At 37.6% G+C, this 22,810-nt stretch overlaps 1 protein-coding gene across 1 annotated transcript in view; it reads left to right on the top strand.

Annotated features, from left to right (window-relative positions):
• Positions 1–22,810, top strand: part of COL25A1 (collagen type XXV alpha 1 chain) — a 309,930-nt gene that overhangs the window by 141,138 nt on the left and 145,982 nt on the right. Inside the window, exons 3-5 of the mRNA XM_064510576.1 lie at positions 17,722–17,766; positions 19,992–19,999; positions 22,062–22,088. Of these exons, the coding sequence (XP_064366646.1) occupies positions 17,722–17,766; positions 19,992–19,999; positions 22,062–22,088 (80 nt within the window). The remainder of the gene's footprint in view (positions 1–17,721; positions 17,767–19,991; positions 20,000–22,061; positions 22,089–22,810) is intronic.

The following is a 22,810-nucleotide window of genomic DNA, read 5'->3' as shown; positions in this document are numbered from 1 at the left end:
TAGTTGTGACTGAAGTTTTCAGCTCTCTAATGATGCATGAAAAATGCGGTGGTGTGGGTTTTTTTTTCTTTTCCTTTAGATTCTACATTGCATGCTGGGCAAATAACTTGGGTACCATTGATAATTAAGTACTTCTTTGTTTTCCATATGATGGATTTTCCGTAATGATAGGTCCGCTATCTGGGAGAACTATGAGACTGCATTGAACAAAGTCTTGGAATGGTCTATGAAATTTAGAAGACTTTGGAAGATAATTTCATTAATCACCTGCTGGTCCTTCTGTAGAAAATCTGTGTTAACCAGAGATTATAAGTACATTAAAATTTCCAAAAGCTCTGTAGTAGCAAGCACCTGCAATTTCACCAGTGCTAGCAACCTGCTTTCCATATTCAAACTGCTTCTGTAGTAATCTGTTCTCAAATAGCTTCACCATGTGCTGTTCTTCCTCAAGTATTTACAGACATCACATACATTTACATACTTCATCATAAGAACTTTTGGATGAATACTTCCTGATTAGGCTTATGATGAAGAATTAAATGACTTTCTGGCCATAATATGTATAGCAGAACTGTTTAGGGGAATTTAAAAGTTTTTCCTATAAAATCTGGCCTTTCTGATCCATGACACAGTCTGACAAATGAGGCCTATTATGAATATATTGTGACTCTATTTTCTTGAGTTTAATTAGGATGTATGTTTTTGGCTTACGTGATTTTGTTATGTGCTGACTGGTGAAAGTTGTATTATATTTGCCCTGGAATGTTAATTTAGTATTATTTAATGTGGACAGCATACTATGGCAGTAATAATAACACTCTCTACGAAGAATGACTGGCTCTTACTTGAATTTTTTTCATCCATAGATCTCAAGTGCTTTACAGAGGAAGTTGTAATAGCCTGTGTACTGAATATGTATTTGTTATATGGTGTTAGGAAGTTTATGGCTTGCAATGTAGGAAGAAATGGGGGGAGGAGGGATGAGTGCTTATATGCTGTGAATCTCACTGGGAAAAGCTTTTATTGAATAGGTTGGAGGGGATTAGATGTTACTGAATGGCTCATATGTAGCCCTGTATTTTCATTACGTTATTCTTATTTCAAAACTGGGAAAGTTGAGGCTCAGTGGAGAACACGTCTTGCCTGTAGATCATTTTAGATAGGCATTAGGCAAGGCCAAGGAGAGTACCAGGTTTATCAGTCTCAGAGAGAGACCTTCTGAACCAAACACCACCACCTGTTTCTGGCTTTTGTCTTTGTTGCTTTTTATTTGTAGAGGAAAGTTTGTTTATATCTAGTTATACCTTGGAGAAGGAAAACAATAGTATTTTTGTGAATGCAGGAATAATAGAAATCATTGGTTATAGGGTGCTAGTTGCATTTACTCATTGTTTCGTAAGTGAATGAACAATCTTTTTCTTTGACTATTGCAATAATGAGAACAGGGAAATCTGCTGAACAAATTAACAGCAATAACATTAAAGACTATGAAAAGAAAGCAGCTGAAGAAGAAATCTGGACTTCTGTCTGTGATGGCGTTCCTGTGGGCAATGAAGAGCTAAAAGGCACAAAACTTCTCTCCTTCCTCGCTCCCTGCCAAATGATTCTTTAAAAGGTAATAGCTATATTACTCAAGACCTATCTGTCAAAGTATGCTTTCTGTAGAGGATTTGGAAGAGTTGCAAGAGCATTAAGGTGAATGGGCTGCCCCTGCTGAGCCTCTAAATAAGGCTGTTGCAATTTTTATCTTTCCATCTATCCTCAGCCAAAAATGCTTGATCTTAGTACAGCTTTCAACACCGTTGATTTTGACATACCTTTAAATACTTGAAGTTCTTCCTTTCTATCTGATTCTGTTACAGAGCAATTTTAATGATGCATATCTGACACTATGGCAGTGGATGTTCTTTCGCGCAGGAATTAATGCCATCTTCCACAGCCACTTAGTCTAGATCTGCCGTTGTTTAGTACATGTATGCTGCCCTAATGTCGAATTGCGGAAATTTGTTGTCTTTCAGTTTTCTCACAACATTGTCTGAATCAAGTGTGCCATCCGATTCGATTAAACCTGCTCAGGTGGCAGAGACTTGAGAGGCATATTCAGCATTAATGTACTTGCTTTTTTTTCTGGTTATTTTTAAGTATTAACTTAGGTAACTTTAATTGATGGCTCTCACCAACAGGTCATATAAGTACATCAGTGAGGTGCTTCAAAAAACAACAATAAAAACCCCTTCCTTCTGTAAAATTCTTCATGTCTTGTAGTGAAATCACTAAACTTTGTAATATTTGCTTTCTTAATATTTGCTCCACTGTCTGTTGTGTGTGTGTGACATCTGAGAATCTAAAAAACTTTCAGACTTTGCATTATGTGATCTGTGGAGATGGGCTACCTTTCCTAGGTCTGCTAAAGTTTTCTTTTCTCTGTGTGTGTTTGTATGTACGCACGTGCACTCTAGCACTGTCTGGTTTTTGGCTGTAGTTGAAAGGCCACTGTAAACAGGTGGTTTTGCACTGTCTTCTCAATTTGGATAGGCTTTTACTGGTTGCATTAGTATCCCTTGAATTAGGGCTGGTATTGTTGTCTTAATTCAGAAGTGACGTTTTGTCTTTGGTGTTTAGCAGATGATTATGACCTTGTATTATCATCTGTGGAATATTGCCAGCCTTTAGCGTGCTTGTTCATTATTGACATTGAGGAGCTTGTCTATGCCTTTGTTACATCCAAGAGAAATTATTCCAATACCCTGATGTCTGGCTTGCCAAGTAGGTTTATATGCAAACTCTAACTTGTTCCAAACACTGTTGCCAAGTTAGTATTTTATTCAGGAACATATGAGTTCATATCACTGAGTTTGGTACCTAAGTAAAGCTATTGATTCCCACCCCGCCCCGAGAGCTCTGCATGCATGGAGTTCTTTTCATGAAGTGAGGAACAGAACGCTGGACAGTTTCAACAGGTCTGTGGCCCTTACTAGGACAGTGTTGTAACACTGGTGGAAGAAGAATGATCAGACTTCTCGGTCTTAATTTAACCCTCGGACTTTCTGATTCAGCAACACCATCCTTGAAGTTTAAATTAAGCTTTAAAAAGAAGACATTTTTACTCACGCTTAACCTTGATGGGGATTACGAATATAACTTTCCATTATATTATAAATATAACTTTTTCCTGCCTCTAGTTAAATGCAACACACAGATTTATAACAAAGTGTTAGTGTTTAACTTCCTATAAAATCTGCTTTCAGGATATTTAAGCATAGCATCATGTAGCCGAGTGCTTTTCAACATCCCATTCTGTTGAGGCATTGGTGAGTGTTACTGTCCAGTTTCATGAAGAGTGAAAGATGTTTGTAAAATGTGGTTTTATTTCATTTGTGACACCTTGAATGTGTCACATCTGGTCAGGTTAATACTATAACTCTTGTTCAAATACCTGTATGAAGAACAGCGTTTCAGTGTGTTCAGCTCCTGATGTGATGCTCAGGGGCATGTTTTCAGTAACTCGTCAGATACATTCCTTCAGTACTCATCAAATACTGAACATGCCAGGTTCCTCGCAGTTTGGACTGTGGATAAAGATGAAAGAGTTAACTGCTTCAGTGTTTCCAAGCCTGTTCCTCATTAGTGTCATCACACTTGCAGTGTTAGTGCCACTTATCCATAAAGTCTAAATATTGATTGTGCTTTTAATTATGATCAAGCTACATTTGCATTTTGCAGATGGGAGTCCAAAGCAGGTTGCCCTGTTCAGTCAGATGAGTTTCTTTCTTAGGGGGCTTACATCCACGTGCACTCTTATGCGTGGACACAATTAGAAAACTATGCCGTTATCCTAGGGAATCTGATTAATTTGAGCGACTTACGTACCAGCCTAACTAGCTTGGACTCTTTGCTTGTGGCTGGGTAGGTAGATATGTAGAAACATTGCTAATATCTTTATTTCACTCTCTGAAAATACCGTAAATAAAGTTTGCAGCTAAATCCTCAAGCATAAACAATATCAGGTTATAAATAGCTGGTGAGACTTTTTAATGTAGTTTGCTTGGCTTCACTCTCTGTGAAAAATGCATTTATCTCATGTTTGCATACATTTTGGGGTGTAAGAATCTCTAAATCTTATTTACACACTGGCATGTGTAAATTGTTATGTGTTAGAGGACAGTAAGCATTTTAATCTATTAGGAAGAATGTCTGTTAGTTTGTTTTTGCTCTGAGACTGAGCCAAATCTCAAGGTGCTCGCTTTTTATTCAGCTCTTGCCCAGGTAGAAGTCCCATAGCTTCAGGGGAAGATTTGCCTCATTCAAAGCTGATAAGGCCCTCTGGATCTGCCTTTAAGTAGAAAGCTCTTTTGTGTGTGTACTTGATTCTGAATGTATATTTGTGTGTCTGGCTGTCTAAAACGATTGATCAACTCCATATGCTTTGCTAGAGGTGGATTTTTGTTACTTATTTGTACTGCTAGTCCACTGTCTTTGTAAGGTAAAGAATAATCTATATAAAACAATATGAACAGTCATTAGGTTTTTGGAGTCTTTATTATGTCACGAGAAAGACCTTGATAAAAGAAAAGGGCACAGGTTCCACCTGTGAAAAGGCAATAATAGAGTGGATTAAGTGCTTTTAAGTTCAACATGGGGTTACAGTTGGCTGACAATGTTACAGCGCTGGATGGTTTCCAATCTACTGAAGATACAGCTGGTCACAGAGAAGCAGCTGAGAGCATCCATTCTCTTGAGCTGCTTTTTGCAAGCTCTCTAAGCATGGGGCACGTACTAAGCTTTACATTTTTATTAGAATTTTTTAAACACTAAAAATAATTGGAAACATATGAAGCAAATGATGCTAGTCACTCTAATAATACAATAAACTGTCACCCTTTAATTTTTTAATCTTATTCTGAGCCTGATCTATTACAACTTTATTCAGATGTTGTCTTAATTTATGGAAGAGGCATTTATAGTAAGAATAATCCAAGTCCTAGTTGTTTTGGCATGTACTGAAGTCTTTATTATTATTATTATTATTATTATTATTATTTATTATTGTGGTTATCTGGTGCACTTGTATCTAAGCCTGAAGTAATGTCTGGTGGGTCAAAAACATGCTGCTAGATTTCATGCAGGAACACTCTCAAAATTGTGTAGAACATGGGATATGTTGAATATGTGTTGTACTTCGAAGACTAGATTTTGCAGTACTCTTTTTCAGACAAGTTTATTGTTGAAATAGTTGAGACTAAGGAGCAGAATATAGCCCAGGGTAGTAAAAACATTTTACTGCTGTCTGCCAGGTTGGATATGTATCTTCTTAGGAGTCCACAGCCAGTATCACTGCAAAAGTTCACAGGCAGCTGTAAGATGTAAACCAAAAAGAATAAATTAATTCCTTTTTATTATTTTGTGCTTTTGCAGTTGTGTCCCTCCTGTGTTAATCCAGGCAATATATTTTAAAGCATATATGTCTAGTTTGTTTATTTTCCCTTTTTGTATATGAATCCAGCATTCCTAGAGGAGATGCTTTTATAGTTTATCCAGAAGAAAGTGGACATTTGATTTTCATGAGTAAGGCAGTCCTGGCACTGCTTTTATTTATTTACTTGTGCTTGTAACTAACAATTGTGTTGTAGCTTTGGTAATGTTATGCAATAGAAATGTACTGAACCTTTTAAAGCCATTGATTATTTTTCGTAATTAGAACTAACTTCTGCAGCTGTCACTAAGCTCCTCACCAAATGATATATTTATTATGTTAGAAACGAGAGGAGGCACATGAGTAAGACTTTGAAAGGAATATATTCTGCTCAGGATGGGGTTTTATGTTTAAATGGGTGATCAGCATGTGTGGGTTAGACCGAGACTATTGCAATACCAGTGTGCCTGACTAGTTATGTGCTGTCTTTAATCCCATGATATTGTATTTCATTGTCTCCCAGTGCACTACTGTCACAACTGAAATAAAAACCCTCTAAATTCAATGAACACTTTAATCTGTCATCGTAATCACGAAAGTCATGTCAATCACAGCTTAGAAGTTAAGCATGCAGATCAAATCTGTAGTAAGAGGAGACACCTGGACTCCACAATGTAAATGGAGATAGTTTAGGATATTATATATTTGCTTCACTTGTCTTTCAGTGCTTTAACTGAATATGTTGTTGATATTGTTGTTTGATATCTTTAAAAATCTAGAGATTATTGTTTTGGGCTTTCGCAGTTATGTCCCCCTGTGTTAATCCAGACAAAATATTTTAAAGCATATGTGTTCAGTTTGTTAGTTTTCCCTTTTTGTACATGAATCAACATCGGCAAATGAGATGCTTTTATAGAGTATCCAGAAGAAACTGTGACATTTAGTTTTGGGGAGTAATCAACTTCACTGCCATTGCAGGAGAAAATTTTCAGAATAAGTCGACATGAAAAATTTCATGGTGGAAATTGTACTTGTTTGTGTCAATATTTTGGATTTTAGACTTGCTTTTGAAGTGACAAGAAAGACTAGAAGATGTAGAAAAATTTATTAGCTTGTAAATTGTTTAAGTTAGACCACTGCAGACTTAAGAGACGCTGAAACTGCAAGCGGATTGTAGTTGCTTAAATGTGTATTAAGCTCAGCTACAGCTTGTGAACAGTATTTTTAGTGAAATATTTCCTTTTACACCACTCATTTCAAATGCATATGAAAATATATCTGGCACTTAGGTAATATAACAGAAACTTTAATCTCATATCCACAGTACATAAAATGATAAACGTTATATCCTCTCAATGAAATCTAGGTCAATATTGCTAGTACTCTCACATAAAAAAGGTGGATTCAATCTATTTTAAAAGATGGTACACTTTTCTAGAAATGACTCTGTTTTTGTATTTACTGTAACAGAACCATGGAAAAGTTGAAAATGGAGTGTCATACTCTAGCTTCAGAGTGCTTTGTGATACTTTAAATGACAGGTCTTTTAAAAATAACTTGGAGTGAAAATTTCAGAAACACTTATATTAGTCTAAATCTATATTCGTTGAAGATTGTAGCAAAACTCCCAACCTGTGGTGAGTACTTGGGGTAATCCGACCCCGTAATGTCATTGATCCTTAGGTACTTTTACTTTCACTACTGTCAGTGAAAGCAGCATTGCTGCCTGTGATAGGTGTTACGAGTAGGTGGCATGCCGTTGTCAGCATTGCCTCTCCCTTGCCTTTGTGGGACTTAGTTTTCAGTTGGTGTTTTTTTTTTTTTTTTTTTTTTTTTTTTTTTTTGGCCAAAACTTGACAGCAGGCTGTTGGTGTTTCTTTTTAAACAGGGCCAGCTGTTTAAGACTGAAAATTAAAGGAAATACATCCTGGCTTTGCCTGTTCTTTGTTAATAAATCCTCATGTAGCCATAATTCGGAATGAAAGACTGAAATTTAACCTTGGCTGCTATTTTTATCAGGGTTATGACCTTCTGCTATTGCCATGTAGGGAAAAAAGACACTCCAATTTCACAAAGTGATAAGCCTTTGAAAAAATCATCATTTTCATATGGTCAACACAGCCCATGTTCACAGTAAAGTGAGCTATACTGACTGCTCCAATGTAAAACCAGCAGTCTGTGTAACATCTCTCCAGAGCATATAAGGGGGCTGTGTAATAGGTATGTGGGTGCTTGAACAGGACTTCTCTCCAGCTGGCAAACCCAGCTGCTGTTATCCTGGGCATAGGAGCTGAGAGCCACATAGCCAGCAAGGAGAAAGGATAAAGAAATGAAAAATCAGATTGGTGAAATGCAGGGAACCCTCAGAGGAAGTAATGACCAAAGTCTCCTCTGCATGTGCAAGACCATATGCTTACGAGAAAAGTCACTAAGACTGAGTATAATCGGATGCAAGTAACATAAAAACCACAGTTTATTCAGGATGGTGTTGTTATTAAATGTATAGTGCATCCTGCAAAGAATAGGACTTGCCATTTACTGGGTGTGGGAATGCAGTGACTGACACTGAAAGTCCTTACTTCTCAGCAGCATTACCTGAAATGCTGCAGTCCTGCTCTGTCCTGTTGTATAAACTGTGCAACTGTGTAGACACTAGAGAAAGGCTGACTCCTTCATGGGGGACCAGGACAGACTCTCTACTTAAGATTTAGCTTGTCCAAAGCACTGCATTTGAGAAAGAAGCTGTATTTTCCACTGTTGTTATGTTGGTATTGTTTGCCATTTTCCTGGTGACAAAATTTTGAACCGAAATGTGAAGTGACTTCCTAAAGACAGATGCGATACTAGTTTTTAAGAGCTCTTAGTTCTGAAGCCTCTGGTTTTATACAGCTACAATTGTACTGTGTAGTCACTCAACCATCCAGTGTAGTTGCATGTCCTCCGAAAGGGTCCAAATCTGTCCCTCAAGGACGTGTAAATTCTATTGAAGCCAAAGAAGAAGAATGTAATTCTGCTATCTTATTTCTTATTTCATCGCCGTTATTATTTGCAAAAGTTAAACGAAGTTGGAATAGTTTTTCCTCTATATAGCAAAAGCTTTCTGTATCAGGCGGCCAACGATTGGTATGGCATGATAATAATACAATGGAATGGCAAGCTGAAATGATGAGAAGACTTTAATGCCTTGCTAGTATAGAATAGCTACCCCTGCATACTTCAGCTGTCCCTCAGCAATATTTGCCAGCCAGGTGATAGCAGCTATTTCTGTGTTTGCAAAGATGACCATGTGTGCATGGAGTGTTACATGTTCATTAGAATAGTTCAGTGGCCTCAGCGTTAAAGTTTAGTGTGTAAGACCCAGCTAACTGTTCCAGCCCAGGCTACTCCTGGGAACTATTTCAGTCAAACTGCCTATACAAGATAGATCATAATTCTAGCCAGTGCTAGCTGGACACAAAACCTATGATCTGAGGTGAATCATTTCTTTGGTTGTCTTATAAATGTGAGTCTTGAACTTGACAGTATTTTAAATATCAACTGCAAATGTTCTGCTACAGCACTTAAGGCAAAGTTCAAGAATGTATTTGTTTTGCATTTTACCAATGAATACCTTCCTAAAATAAGGTCACATGGGCAGCAATGTCCCTATCTCAGTCCTCCTCCTCCTAAAAGGGAGGAAAAAGAAAATATCAATATGATTAAATCTAGGACTGTAGTGCATGCACTATACTCCTGTAATTGAATAAAGGTTTGCGTTTTATGTATGAATAGGTCGGTGAAGGCACTCCTAAAACTACAGCTGTGGCAAAGGACATGACCAAGATACTGGTATACATAAGGATGAAGTGTAATGCAAAGTATGCTGTAGGTCTGTTAGTTAAACGAGTAGTGCCATTTTTGCTGGAGCACTTTGTATGGCTTAGGTCACTATTGTACAGAACATTAAAATGACAGCAATGAAAAATGTGGGGGGAAAAAGCAAACTGGGTTAGCAGAAGACACGTAGGCAGAGCAACTATCATCTGTGTTAATGTCATATATGATCTCTGTGGAAAGCAGGTGCACGCCTTAGAGTTTTATGTAGTGTTTAATGAGTTCAACTCTCCAGTTTGGGCTGGGAGCTGATAGCCAGCAGAGCAACTGGAAGGGGAAATATCCCTTAAGTGCTCAAACATCTAGCGCCAGGGAGCACAACCAGTAGCATTCCCAAAGTTCTCAGACAGCTTCAGCCTGCCCTAAGTAGCTGTGAGCTGGGAAGGAAGAAGCTGACTTTAAACATGCAAAGTGCCTGGGTCTGAGCAGAACCAACCAGAGGTTCTACATTTGTGACAGAAATCTGCATTTGTGAGGAGTGAGGAGTGTAGATGGAGGGAGGTGAAAATGGAAGTTGTACAACATATAGGGTAATGCTCAAAAGACAGGGTTACTGTGAACCCTCAGCTGCAGCTCTTACAGTGGGAAAGCATCTTTGGACTTCCAGGTTAGACAGACAACTAGAAAGGGATCCAGTGGTTAACTGTAGCCAGTAATTGAATTTTGTGTACGTTTTGCCCGTCAAGGCTTATCTTGTATTTCGTAGTTTATGATATCAAGTCTTGCTTAAGAAATTTTTGCCTTTGATTTCATTTTGAGACTGTTAGAGGGCAAGATGAATCAGAGTGAAATTTGCAGGTTTAAAGTGAGCTGTCTTTAGAGAAGTTATCAAACTAAGTTTCATAAACTTAGAAATTATAAAATTAAGTTGTGCATACAGGCAGTTCTTGGGGAAATGCTTGGGAAGCCGTGGGCTGAGAGAGGATTCTTGCCAGGCTCTGCAGGGAAGGCAGTGTCAGGCGGTTCATCACAAGGTGCTGACTTCTGGAGCAGAGTTCCTCTGCTGGAGGTGGACTAGTGCTCCTTCTGTGAGGAGCTGTGTTGGAGGGACACTTCAGGACTTTGGACAAAGCATGAGATGTTTTAGCCTTATCGTGCTGAAAGACTTACTGCAGTGCAGAGTCAGAGAAAGCTCAGAATAAGGTAATGATAATGATTAATGATACAGAGAAAATTCAGATGAAGAGACTGATGAAATGGGATGTGTTCATCTTAGGAAGAGGACAAGTAGGAGAGCATAATAAAAGCATATTAAATGCCAAAATGGATTCAAGAAAGTGCGCAGAGAATATGTTTCCTTGTCTTGTAACAGGGTACAAGGAGACATCTGTGATTTTACTAGACAGTAAACTTAACATTGATGAAAGGAAACAAATACTTCTTGAAGTATTTATTTACATTATGAGGCTTATTGTCTCACACAATTTCTTAGGCCAAAAATTTTACAAGGTTAAAGGAGAGAAGGGTTAGACATTGATATGCCTATAAGACTAATTCAGAATGATAATACTGCATGATAACAGAATTTTTGGAAGGGATGTTACCTTTTATGCTTCAAATATGTTTAACCGTAAGAGAAGAATAAAAGAGTTACATGTATGTGTATGCACAGTTCTGGCAGTCTTGCAGGTGATAATCACAGGATTTGTTCAACTCCCTCGATAGTATCTGGTACTAGCCACATGATGCTGGGCTAGATGCCTGTAATCAGATGGCATTTAGTATGTACAGAAGTGGTTGGAGGAAAAAAAAAAAAAAAAAAAAGAAAAAAAAAAAAAAGACCTATACAGGTCAGATTTCTGTGCTGTGGATCAGATAGACTGATTTTGGCATTTCCTCAGCCAAGTTGCATAATGGCCTCTGACACATATCCAAGCCCTGCAGTGCAATGATGTTTCATGGTGAGCCAAAAAAGGGATGTAGTGTGTGTGAAACAATGAATGTAATTTATCCTGCTGAGGCTTGAAGGGAGATAGATAATTTTATGAGGTAGGAGATTCAAACAGGCTGTCCCAGACAGACTGAGGTACAGAGCAGAAGACTGACACACCAGGTGGGATGAGTATGCAGAGTGGGAGGGAAGAAGAGTCCAAGTGTTACATGAGCTAAAAAAGCTGAGAAAAGAGAGAAGAGGAAGAAGGCCGGTGAAGCAGGTTGGAATAGATCCATGTAGTATTTGCAAGTAAGAACACACTTGACTTTAGAGACAAAAAAATCCTCCCCATTCTTCCCTGCTTGGGATGGAATTGGCAGCAATGCTATGAAAAAGGACTGTGAATGTATCTGTCAAATTTCATATTGGCCAGAAATCCATCAGATAAGATCTCAGCCTCTTGGGATGTTTCAGTACTGTTTGCTGTACTTGGTGACCACTTCAGTAGGAGGAGGGTAGCACAACAGGGTAGTTAATCATGCAGCATTAATTAGAGTCGCCGTTGTGCTTGTGGCATGCACATTTCACAGGAATGGGTTTTATGCTCAGCAGCTGTCGCTCTGCCCTGCTGCCTACCCGTGTCTCTGGCCTGCAGTATCACTTGGCGCTCCTGCTCCTACGGCTGCGAAACAAATAGGTGTTGGTTTGCTGGGGAAGCAGTTTGCTCCACGTGAGCTGCACTGGGTTGGCTCCGGTCAGTGCAGTCCTGCAAGTCAGTCCTGAGTTTGTTTAACAGGGAGAAACATGAAAGGGAATTAAATGATGGCAGCTAAGTTGCACTCTGGAAGCAGAACGGAGAGAGGTGAATCGTTCTCAAATAGGATGATGGAGCTCAAAATGCAAAAGCAGCAGTTAGTTTGCCAGCATGATAGTCTGGTCAGCAAGGATGGTTTGGGTGGTTTGGTTGGTTGATTTCAGCTGGCTTCTAGGTAATTTAATCACATGATTTCAGCAAGTTTGGCATAGTTTTATGCCTAATGCTCCTGAAGTAATTCTACTAACTTCAAAGTTACTCAGGATTTACTCTGAAAATGCTGTTGGGTCAGTTCCCTTTTCTGACTCATGACAGATAAATTTTTATGTTGCTGTAAAACGTAAGTGTGAAATAGATGTCCTTGAAACAGCCAGCTGAATATTCTTTTCATGTACACGTGGAACGCTCGTTGCCTTCAAAAGAAGATATGTGTGTGGGTCAAATGATGGGTGAGCGAGGTCCCTGTGTAAAACAGGGAACAGGATTTTGGGCTTCTTTTGTTACTCTTTGGCTGGCACACTGGTTTAACGTAGGAGCTTTACACTGTACTTCCTTCCAAACCTAGGACACGTGTGGCTTTCTAGATCAGTCGATGACCAAATGGCAAAGCATTTTCATATGCCTGGCAGGTGCAGATAGAAGAACTGTAGCTCTCAGGCACCAAATATTTTTTTTACTTGTTTTTCATTCTGTCTGCTGCTTTGAACAGTATAGGTTGTTTGCTGTAAATATATTGATAAATGAAATAATACAGCTGGTGCTGGTGTCACAGTCTTTGTGCAAGTACCACCTGTAGCTCTTAAGTACCGCTTAAATACTGAATATATCTCCTTGGCAACATAGGAATATTCTTTAGAAGGTCAAGAAAAAGTTAGGTAGCCAAAGCTCGATGAAGGCATGTTGTGCGATATCTGTCCCTATGTTTTCAAGATCCTTAGCTAGTGTAAAACGTTGTAACTCAGTCTACATCACTGATTTACATCAGTTAAAATCCTGACCTCAGTTTTTCCAGTGTCTCATAAATGTGCATCATGGCAACCTAAACTATTTCTTCTGTAACTAAAAATATATGTAGAAGCATTATTCTCGTTTCAGGCGTCTGATAGGTCAGTCACTTCCTTTGGAGCAAGGGCAAACTGTTCATGCTTTTGGAACATTCATTTTTAGGAAGTGGATGGAGAACTGAACTGAAGAAAATTCCTGCCTTCACTGTCTAATGTGTGAACAACATATACCATTTTAACTTTTCTCTGTCTTTAATAAATCAATTATGTTTTGGTTTATCTAAGACCCTTTCCTCTTGATTCAAATGCAAGTACAGGAAAAACACAATAATAGATTTTAAAAGTGTATTTTTTCCATCTGTTTTATCTGATCTGAAAAACATGCATAGATTTAAAATGAAGATTTATGGTGTTCTTAACTATTATGCTGGACACATAGTAAATATAAACAAATTAGACTAGATGCTTTCATCTGTTAAAGTTGCTTTGTACTGTGCTAGCTGCTTGAGGCAGCCTTACAGCCAGCTTAAGTGCATAGCTGAGTCATTCTCCAGTGTTAAGTTGGCATGTTGGCTCCTGCCCCTTAAGCTATGTGACTTTTTTGATAGATGGCAAGGCATATAATGGAGCAGCTACAATAATGCTCTGCTTTCCTCCAGTAAAAAATGCCTCCTATTTAGCAGTATAAAAATAGATCAATTGCAGACCTCTGGCACTGCTGTGCACATAGAGGACAAATTATTAGCAGAGTTTTTCAGTTTAATTTGATTAATTCTGAGTGGGGGGTGGGAGGATTGCTTGTAACAGACCTATTAGTGACTTGCTACTTTTTACTGCTTATATTTGGGTTAAAATATCAAGTCTGAAGCTGTTACCTAGCTGAAGTTCAGTTTTCTTTTTGTTTGGTACCAGTTCTGTATCAGTAGCTAAGCTAGCCAAAACTTTTTCAGCAGCTATTATTTAGTGACTGAGGAAACAGATTTAGAGAAATAATTGACTGTGTGTTTTTCAATCCTGAAAATCTTTTATTTCTTTCATTTTCAGAATTCTATTTATAGATAGAGAATAGCAGTGGCATTAGTTTCTTGATGTTTGAATGAAAAAAATCCTTTCTAAACCCTCTGTTCGTAAAAAAAAAAAAAAAAAAAAAAAAAAAAAAAAAGGATTCATAAATGTTTTCAGGAGAATAAAATTGTTTCAAATATCTTGAAGGTAAAACTGAGTTAAAAATTAAGAACAGTTGAATCTTCCAGTATTTTACTTTTAATCCTTACCTCACAGGTAAATTTAGTGAGCTTAAGAGAACGACATATTGGCAAACTCAACTACTATAAAGTAGCTTTTGCTTATTGCTCAGTATCATTAATCTGTATTAAGCTAGCTTTCTCCATTGAATTTCAAGTATTTGTTTTATTTTTAAGGTTTATATTTTTAATATGAAAAGATGTTTAAAACAACCTGCTGTTTAAATGCTCTGTATTAAATGCAATTCAGCACGGTAATGATTTAGAGAGATTTTTATCCAGGTCAAGAAAGTTCGAAGTATTTATTTTAGATGCTGTATGTCTTATGCAAGTGGTAAAAATCTGTGATCCTGTTGTAAGATGACATTGTGCCTAGTATGACTTTACTGTTCCTTCCCAAAATGAGTCTCCACCAAACTCTCCAGTTAGTGCAAAAATTTAAAAAACAAGAAGGAAAGATAGAGGGACAATTAGTATTTATAGCAAAACATACAAACTTTTAATAACTGGAAATCCTTGGAACAACAAATAATGTTAGCCGTCAAGATTTAGAGAAAACAGTATATTCAGGAAAACATGAAAGCTCGTGCTTAAGTACTTTCTAAACTAGTGATGACCTTAAATATGTGTGTTAGTCTTCCTATGAATTTGAACAATCTGTGAATAAAAGCTTACAAATGCATTATTTCTTACCTGTAAAACATTTTAGATAAATATATATGAATTATTTTCTCAGATGCTCCCCAAATCCCAGTAGAAGCTTGCAAGATATGCCTCTCATTTCACAATTTCTAAAAGGTTTATGAAGGCCACTGCCTAGACAGAGATTGGAGTGGTATTGACTTCAGGAAAGCTTTTAATGAGAGAAGGAGAAGTGCTTCATGCCACTCAGCAGCTGCTAAGTACTGCTGGTCTGAAGACCCAAAGGTTGGGGCTTGTGGTATGATTTCATTTATGCTGGCATAAATCCAGAGCAATTCTATTAATTCCAGTGGTGTGATAACTTTGGAAATATAAAAATAATAAGCATTTATCTGGTCATTAACACTTGCACACATTTGCATCTCATAACATCAGAATAGGAGCTTAGGAGGGATCAGTGCTTGAAGTCAGAAGAAAGAACTGGAGTTAAGCCCCTTTGCCATCATTGTACCCAGCTACTAAACTGGCAGGTTTAATGCTCTGTGGAAACCTGGCTTGCTGGATGAAATTCCTTCCTTCCTAAAATTCACAGCTTGCGGTTACCAGCATAGTTTTGTAGTAGTGGCTAAAATGCCTTTTAGCTGATTGGAATCTCAAGAGAAGACTTTGTAGTAGATGTGTGTGTTAGTGTATACGCACACCCTTAATGCTGCTAAAGTTTAGGAAAACAATATTCTGCAAAACAAGATGAGAATGTTTTGTTGTTACATGTTGGAAAATGGGGGAGAAAAAGGTCATTACCTTACAGAGAACCTTCTAACTTTCTCCTGCACATCCCTGTTTGTGGTCAGACCAAACTGCTGCATGCCTGCTTTTGTGAGTTTGGGGACAGCCAGCAAAATCCCCACCAAGGGCTACTGCACAGGCATATGGATGCATGGGAACTCTAAATGGTTTAACTGTTAGTGGAGGGGGGGAGAGTAGGTATGAAAACTTGTTATATTCTGTAACAAATTGTTACATGTGCAAGACGTTTCCATAGATATTTCTTGCAGACACTGAAGTGTGTCAGGACAGCCTTGCAAGGTTCTTTACAAGGGAGTGGCATTTTTTTCTTTTTTGCAGCACATAATAGCAGAATATTCTTGTCTTGTTAGTATGTTGTATAGTTGATATCCAGTACTGTTCCTGCTTTGTATGATGATACTGTCTTAAACTTTCGTTGCATTATGCCACCACTGCATGTCATTAAAATGGAACAAGAAAGAAGGATTTTAGTGAGGTTTAAAGTGTTAGGGTAGGAATGAAGATCTCTAAGATAAGGGGTGCTCCTATAATTTTGAAAAAAAAATTACCCTTTTATTTCTCTGCTAAACTAATGCTATTTCATATATATATTGAAATTATATGCTCAAAGTTTCTATTCAGCATCCCAGATTGTTGAGACAGATTACTTTGCATCAGAAATTTGGGAGAAAGATTTGGCATGTGTGTAAATTTAAGAGACATGGGATGATGGTTCAGATGATTCACACAATTATATGGGTGTTTAAAGTAGCTGACAGTTGCTTACAGTGTGTGTTTGTACAAGAACACGTGTACACTGAATTTCTTTTGCAATCAATTTTAGCTAGAGCAGAGGTACTTGTGCCTGGGCATGCTTCACTGTTGTTGGAAATTCCACCCAATGTACTTGACTCTGTTCAGCAGCTTTGAGAATCCTGTCTGTGGGTCTCCCTTCAGATTGGCAGCATTTCAGCACTCTGGCTCACTGTTCCCGCTGTCGCGCCTCTTCCTAGCTGCACAGGGAGAATTAAAAGTGTACTTTCCCTGCATTTTCAGAAACAATCTGACAAGCTCATCAAGAAGAGAGGAAAATACAGTACTGATGCCTGCAGTTTAGAAAGGATGTTGAAAGTTGAGAGGGATGCAGAAATGAGGGACAAAAATGATTTTGTTTTTTCTTTACACACCTTAGAAGACTTTAATTTTAGTATATCGATGTTTCTGGAGAGAAGACCATGGGCAATAAAGGATTCCTTAGCAAGAGGTGTAACAGGAGCCAACCTGGTGTGTTAAGGCAAACAGCTATAAACTGGAAGCAAAGTTCCCTAGGCATGGAGTGTCTAACAACACACAGAGTGTTGCTTAGTGTTGGAGGGGAAGGGGAAGTGAAATGATGGTTTCTCCATCTCTTGATGTTTTCAGATAGAGAGAGACTGGATAGCTTTTTCCAGAGGATGTGCTCTAAATAAATACTAATCATTGGACTTAATATAGGAATAATTGAATGAAATTTAATGCCCTATGATGAATTAGATTTGAGGAGACTGAAGGAGTGGTATAGCAATTGTGAGGAATACAAAAGACTTTTTTTGTGAAAAGGAAGGGCGTAATTTCTTTCCTGGGGTTTGTGGTGAATAGCACAAAAATTAATGAGCTCCAGTGCAGCAAGATAGAAATAAAGAAAAATGTTCTTGTCAGAACAGTGAAGCACTGGAAAAAAAATGTCTGTGGAAGTTGCAGGAACCATTTAGATGTGGTTCGTTTTGCCTTGAGAAAGGAGTATGAACTGGATGACCTCTCAAAGTTTCTTCCAGACCCCTTTTTCCTAAGAGCCTATGGTGGGAGACGTAGCTGTCCATTTTACCTTAAACTCTGAGTCTTATTCCAGTAACTTCTTACCCCTGCTGAGCCACAGTCTCTGGACCTTATTCTTACTGTCTCATGCACCTGCTCAGGCATGAGCATCACTCATGCAATGCATCTGTTTAATGCCCTTGTACCTAAATACAAATGTTATTCTAAATATAATCTAAAGAAAAAAAAATGATAACCCACCCTCCTCCTCTTTTTAGGTCCTCCAGGGAAACGAGGTAAGCGAGGCAGAAGAGGAGAGACTGGTAAGTTTTCAGTTTCATAAGATTCATTTTTATTTGATGTCTGTGTGTTCCTGGGAGGGTACATACCCAGCAGCATGCCTTCATTTTTATCGTTATTACTTGTGTGCTCTGGAAAGAGTTCTGAAACTTTTCTGGTAGAAATTTGTAGTCCTTCGCATATACCTGTTGCTAGTCTTGGGTATCATTAATTGGTAGATGCACTTCCTAATGCTTCACATGTTTGTAGACCACTGGAAGCATAATGGTAATTGTCAGGCCATTTTGGAGTCTTCTCATGCTTGCACAAATCAGAGTAGCTCCATATAAGTCAGTAGTTAAAGTACTATAAGCTACTGTAGTGACAGGCCACCTTGGTTTAATTTTACAAGGAAAGAAATACATTAAGAATGTTAACATTCAGAGAAATATTGTGATAAATAGACTGCTCTTTATGAGAGAAATCATTGTTCACTAGAAAAAAGTAAAAAGTTGTTCTGGAATTAAGAAAAACATTAGTGGTTCATTATCTTGTACCAGGGAGTTTACTGTTGAGAGAAGGTGACTATGGGTGTGGAGCTTGAAATTTCATTTGAGACAACACTGAGATGCTGAGCACCTTTTCCTGTTGACATTCACAGGAATTGAAACTCTTTATTACTTTGCAGGATTGATTCTCTCATAAAGGTGAACTTTTCTAAATTTCTAATTTTCTAGCATTTTCTAATATCCTTGGCTGTCTCTTTGTTTAATATGCCAGTTAGGAGAAACCCCTAATCAACTTGATCCTTGTAAATCTACTATTTAGCATTTCTTATCTCTGTAAATAATCCTTTTATTCAGCCCTTAAAAACTATTTGCTCCTTTTCCTGCATCAAAAAACTGAAGCCAAGCCCTGCCAAAGGTTAATATAAATCACCTTGATGTTTCCATTCAATGTTGGATTAGTATTTGCTGCAGAAAAAAATGCTATGGTACAGAAGGAAATTCTAAGATTGAAGATTGCCTTACAAATGAGCCTGGCAGTTACTTTGTAGTATGCTTGTTGATTCATTTTAAATCTCAAATGAACACATATTAAACTATTAATAAAGGAAATTGATCTCTCTAATTTAAAAACAGACCTGTACCTTAAAATGTGATTTAAGAATGTTTACCAGTATAAAGAAATTACCTTAGTTACTGGACAATAAAATTACATTGTTAAAAACAAATGGCTGTCAATATTAAAAGCAAGCTCAGTGTACAGCTGCTGCTGTTTTATACCTCTTTTGCACTTCACTTTATTCAGAAATTAGAGAAAGGCATGAAAGCTAATGAAAAGCCATTGATTTGGGAGCTGCAGCTGCTCAATTTAATAAGACTGAAATAGTAGATTTGATTTGTGGCCCTTTGATAATGTTTCCAAGAACTGCTGTACAAAAGTCTTTGAGTCTAAGTAATTGAAAAAATGTGCAAATGTGTGACATTTTAATAGGGAGCACTTTATAAGTATGCCTTGAGAAAGGAAGGTGATAAAAAGTAAGTTCTGCAGTGTCAGGTGGCCCCTGAACCCTTCCCTTATGAGCAGAGTTGGAAGGCTGGAAGATGTGGGTGCAAGTATGTCTTGATTAGATGCCAAAGTTAACTGCCAAGAGTACTTTCTGCAATTTTGCAGCCAAGCTGAGATGTCACGCCCAAGTTGTGTGGCCAATTGAAACTGGTGATGTTGTTACACATGCTTTGTGGGGAGCCTGGCAAAATGAATTGTAGCCACCATAGCTAGTTTTTGGCCTGGCCATTGCGTTTTTGGCCTGGCCATTGCGTTTTTGGCCTGGCCATTGCGTTTTTGGCCTGGCCATTGCGTTTTTGGCCTGGCCATTGCGTTTTTGGCCTGGCCATTGCGTTTTTGGCCTGGCCATTGCGTTTTTGGCCTGGCCATTGCGTTTTTGGCCTGGCCATTGCGTGGAAATGGATGGAGAAGCAGCTTGCATAAGGTTGCATGACTGTAGTTGAAGAATTGGCTTCCTTGGTAAAGTAAGGGCATGCATTTAAGCATTAGCCATATTTACAAGTTGCAAAGCACAGCCAAAGCAAAAAAATACTTGAATGGGAAAATACGTACAGTGTATTGAAAGTGTTGCTCACTTATAATCCTGAAGCCTCATGCTTGGCTTCCCTACATGTGTATCTTTCTTTAATGTTGTAAACTTACTTATTCTTTTTTTTTTCTCTCTTTTTGTCCCTTCCTTTCCCCTCCCTCCCCACAGGACCTCCTGTAAGTACAGTGATTGCTGGGTCTTCCAGAATCAGGCAGAATGTATGTTAGATCCTGCTAAGTTATCACCATGATAAACTGGTTGTGTATCATCAAGAGGGAATTTTTATGCTTATGCTTGCACAGCACAAACTCTTACTAATTATTTTGGAGCTGAATAATTTAATTAGAGTATTCCTTAAAGGAAAATAAACTTAAAACTGTAAAGTTTTACATTCAGGACTCCAGATAGCAGTTTGGATCAGAAATCCATGTAAGTACATTATGTTCATTTTGTTTATGACTTAGTAACAGAAATTTTACTACTGTATAAAAATGTGTAAGTATGCTATTTTAGGTCCAGATTCAGGCACTCTGCCTTTTAGTAGGCAGTTACTTACTTTGCAGCTATTGCAAAGTCTTGGGCAGAGACTCCTTACACATTGTAGTTGTATATGCTGTCCAGTTCATTCTAGCATGATTACTACCGAAGCCGGTAAGTGCTTGTGTAAAACAATTACTAAATAATAATAATCAGCTTAGTAAGGTGGTTGAATCTTGTGGTAATCTTGGGATGTGGGGAGGGTTTTGTTTTGTTTTGTATTTGCAGTAGATTTCCAGCGCAGGTCAGAAGTCTGACTTAAAGTACAGGATTAAGTGCATATATTTCAAGTATTTGTTTTTGTCATTTCATATGTACCATATGGTGTAACAATGTGATCATGAAAACAGTGTTTATTGTACACTGTTTGAAGACATTTAGCTTCTTTCTTCAATAGATAAAGTATTTCCACAATATTTTCAAGACCAGATTATCCATCAATTCTATGCTACATGCATATTTGAGAATGATGAAACAATGTTTTGAATTTCTGCTGTGTGACTTAATGATTTTGGTGTAAACTGTATATACTGAGCAGCAATACTACTTAGCCTTGAAAGTTTTTTGACCGAATGCTCAGCAGTTCATAGTGGCAAACTCATTTAACAAGCCACCAATGAAAGATGAGGCTTACTGCATAATGGTGCTGTTTATTTGAAAGGAACGCTGGCTTCCTAAATTTCTTTTGCAGTCTTCCCATGAAACGATAAATCATTATGCCAAAGGTTTTCCTGTGGCAAGACAACATAGCAAGACTTCATTATATGCCTCATTATGGATGTCTTTACTTTTTGACTTCAGCTCCCTACTATTGTAGCATAGATCCATTAAAAAAAAAAAATCTGGATCCTCACAGTATTAATATAACCCTGAAATAGATCCCAAGACTGAATAGTTTTAAGAAGTGTCTGACTTGGAATTCGAAGTCCCATGTTCAAAATTGCCTTATGAGAATTCATCTTGCTGAAAGTCAGTAAGGCTTTAAGTTGCTACAAGGCATTTAAAAATGTGATTTCTGTACCTAATTCACTTCTTTATTTTAATGCAGACTTGTTATAGTTGACAAGGGGAAACTATTACAAACTCAGTTACTGTTGTCACCTGGGATACTGTGATATTCCTTTTTGTTTAAAGTAGCAAAAATTTGAATATCACATGTTATCACTGTGTGGAACCTGGGTGTATGTTGTATTTTCAAAGGCTACTGAAGTACTCTGTTTATTTTCCTTGTATGTATCTACTGAGTGTCATGTGATCACAGTCCGGGTCTTGAGGATTTCAGTTTTTTAATGATCCATTACAGCACTCCCAGGTTTCTTCTTTGGCACCTATGTTCTAGTGGTAACCTATCTATTACTGTGGTGCCTAAACACCATATCTTTTTTTCTCTTTTAACCGTGTATTGCCCATCAATCTATACACATAACACTCTTTGTAACAAACAGAATTTCAAGATCAGAAACAGCTTTTTAATTAGAATGTTTATTGAAGTTAAAACAATACAATTTCAATTGCCAAAGCCCCATTTCTTCACTGTGTAGTACCTGTTCCTTATTTGTTCATCTGTAATATCGATACATATCAAGAATTGATGAATATGCAAATTTTAATTTGTCAGTAATGTACTCGCCATGTTTGTTATGTCATGTGTCATGACTCTGTTGTTAATGTGTGTCATACCATTTCATCTCATTCCACCAGGGTCTACCAGGGCGAAATGGCTATCCGGTAACTCATCGTGTCTTTATGATAGCTTATATTACTCTAAAACCATGCTGCTGTGTTTGTTTCTGCTTTATTATTGTAAAAGATCTATTTTCTGTTTCTTAGATGTCTGCAAAATGTAAGACTTTCCTTCAACTTTTTACAAAAACCTAGATTCTGTGGCAAGTTTTTATAAAGAGTCTGAGTCATAAACATCTGCAACGCATAAATGCAATGCACTAATTGTTTGACATTGTACATATTTTGTGTTGAGCCTCTGTGTTCTTGCATACAACATTAATTTTTCACTATAATTTAAAAAATCCCTTTAGCAGGATAATGCATCTAAATTTTCCATATTAGAAAGCTTTTCAGCTGGCATATGGAACGTCCGAGTCCTTTCTTTTCATTTTGTTCTGTTCTTTTGACTGCTCCATTCAATGCATTTTGAGCAAAGAAAATGCTATTATAACAGTCTTAGCAGTTGTCTGTGTAGTCTGGCTTAGAGCAAGTCTGATAATGTATGTAATTCTTTTTTGTGTCAGTTTCACTCACATCTTTAAGATTTATTGTCTGAAAATTGTAATATATGAAATAATGCATCTTTTAAAAATCTATTAATCTATTAATAATATATTTTTCAAATAATCAGGCGAGCTGATTACAGCACCCTACTGGAGGGAAGAAGTATATGCCTATGTTACATATGTATTAGAAACCAGGTGACAAAATGTATTATTGAGTAC

Source organism: Dromaius novaehollandiae, chromosome 4, assembly GCF_036370855.1.
Source record: "Dromaius novaehollandiae isolate bDroNov1 chromosome 4, bDroNov1.hap1, whole genome shotgun sequence".
NCBI lineage: Eukaryota > Metazoa > Chordata > Aves > Casuariiformes > Dromaiidae > Dromaius > Dromaius novaehollandiae.
This window is presented reverse-complemented; position numbering and strand designations above follow the sequence as displayed.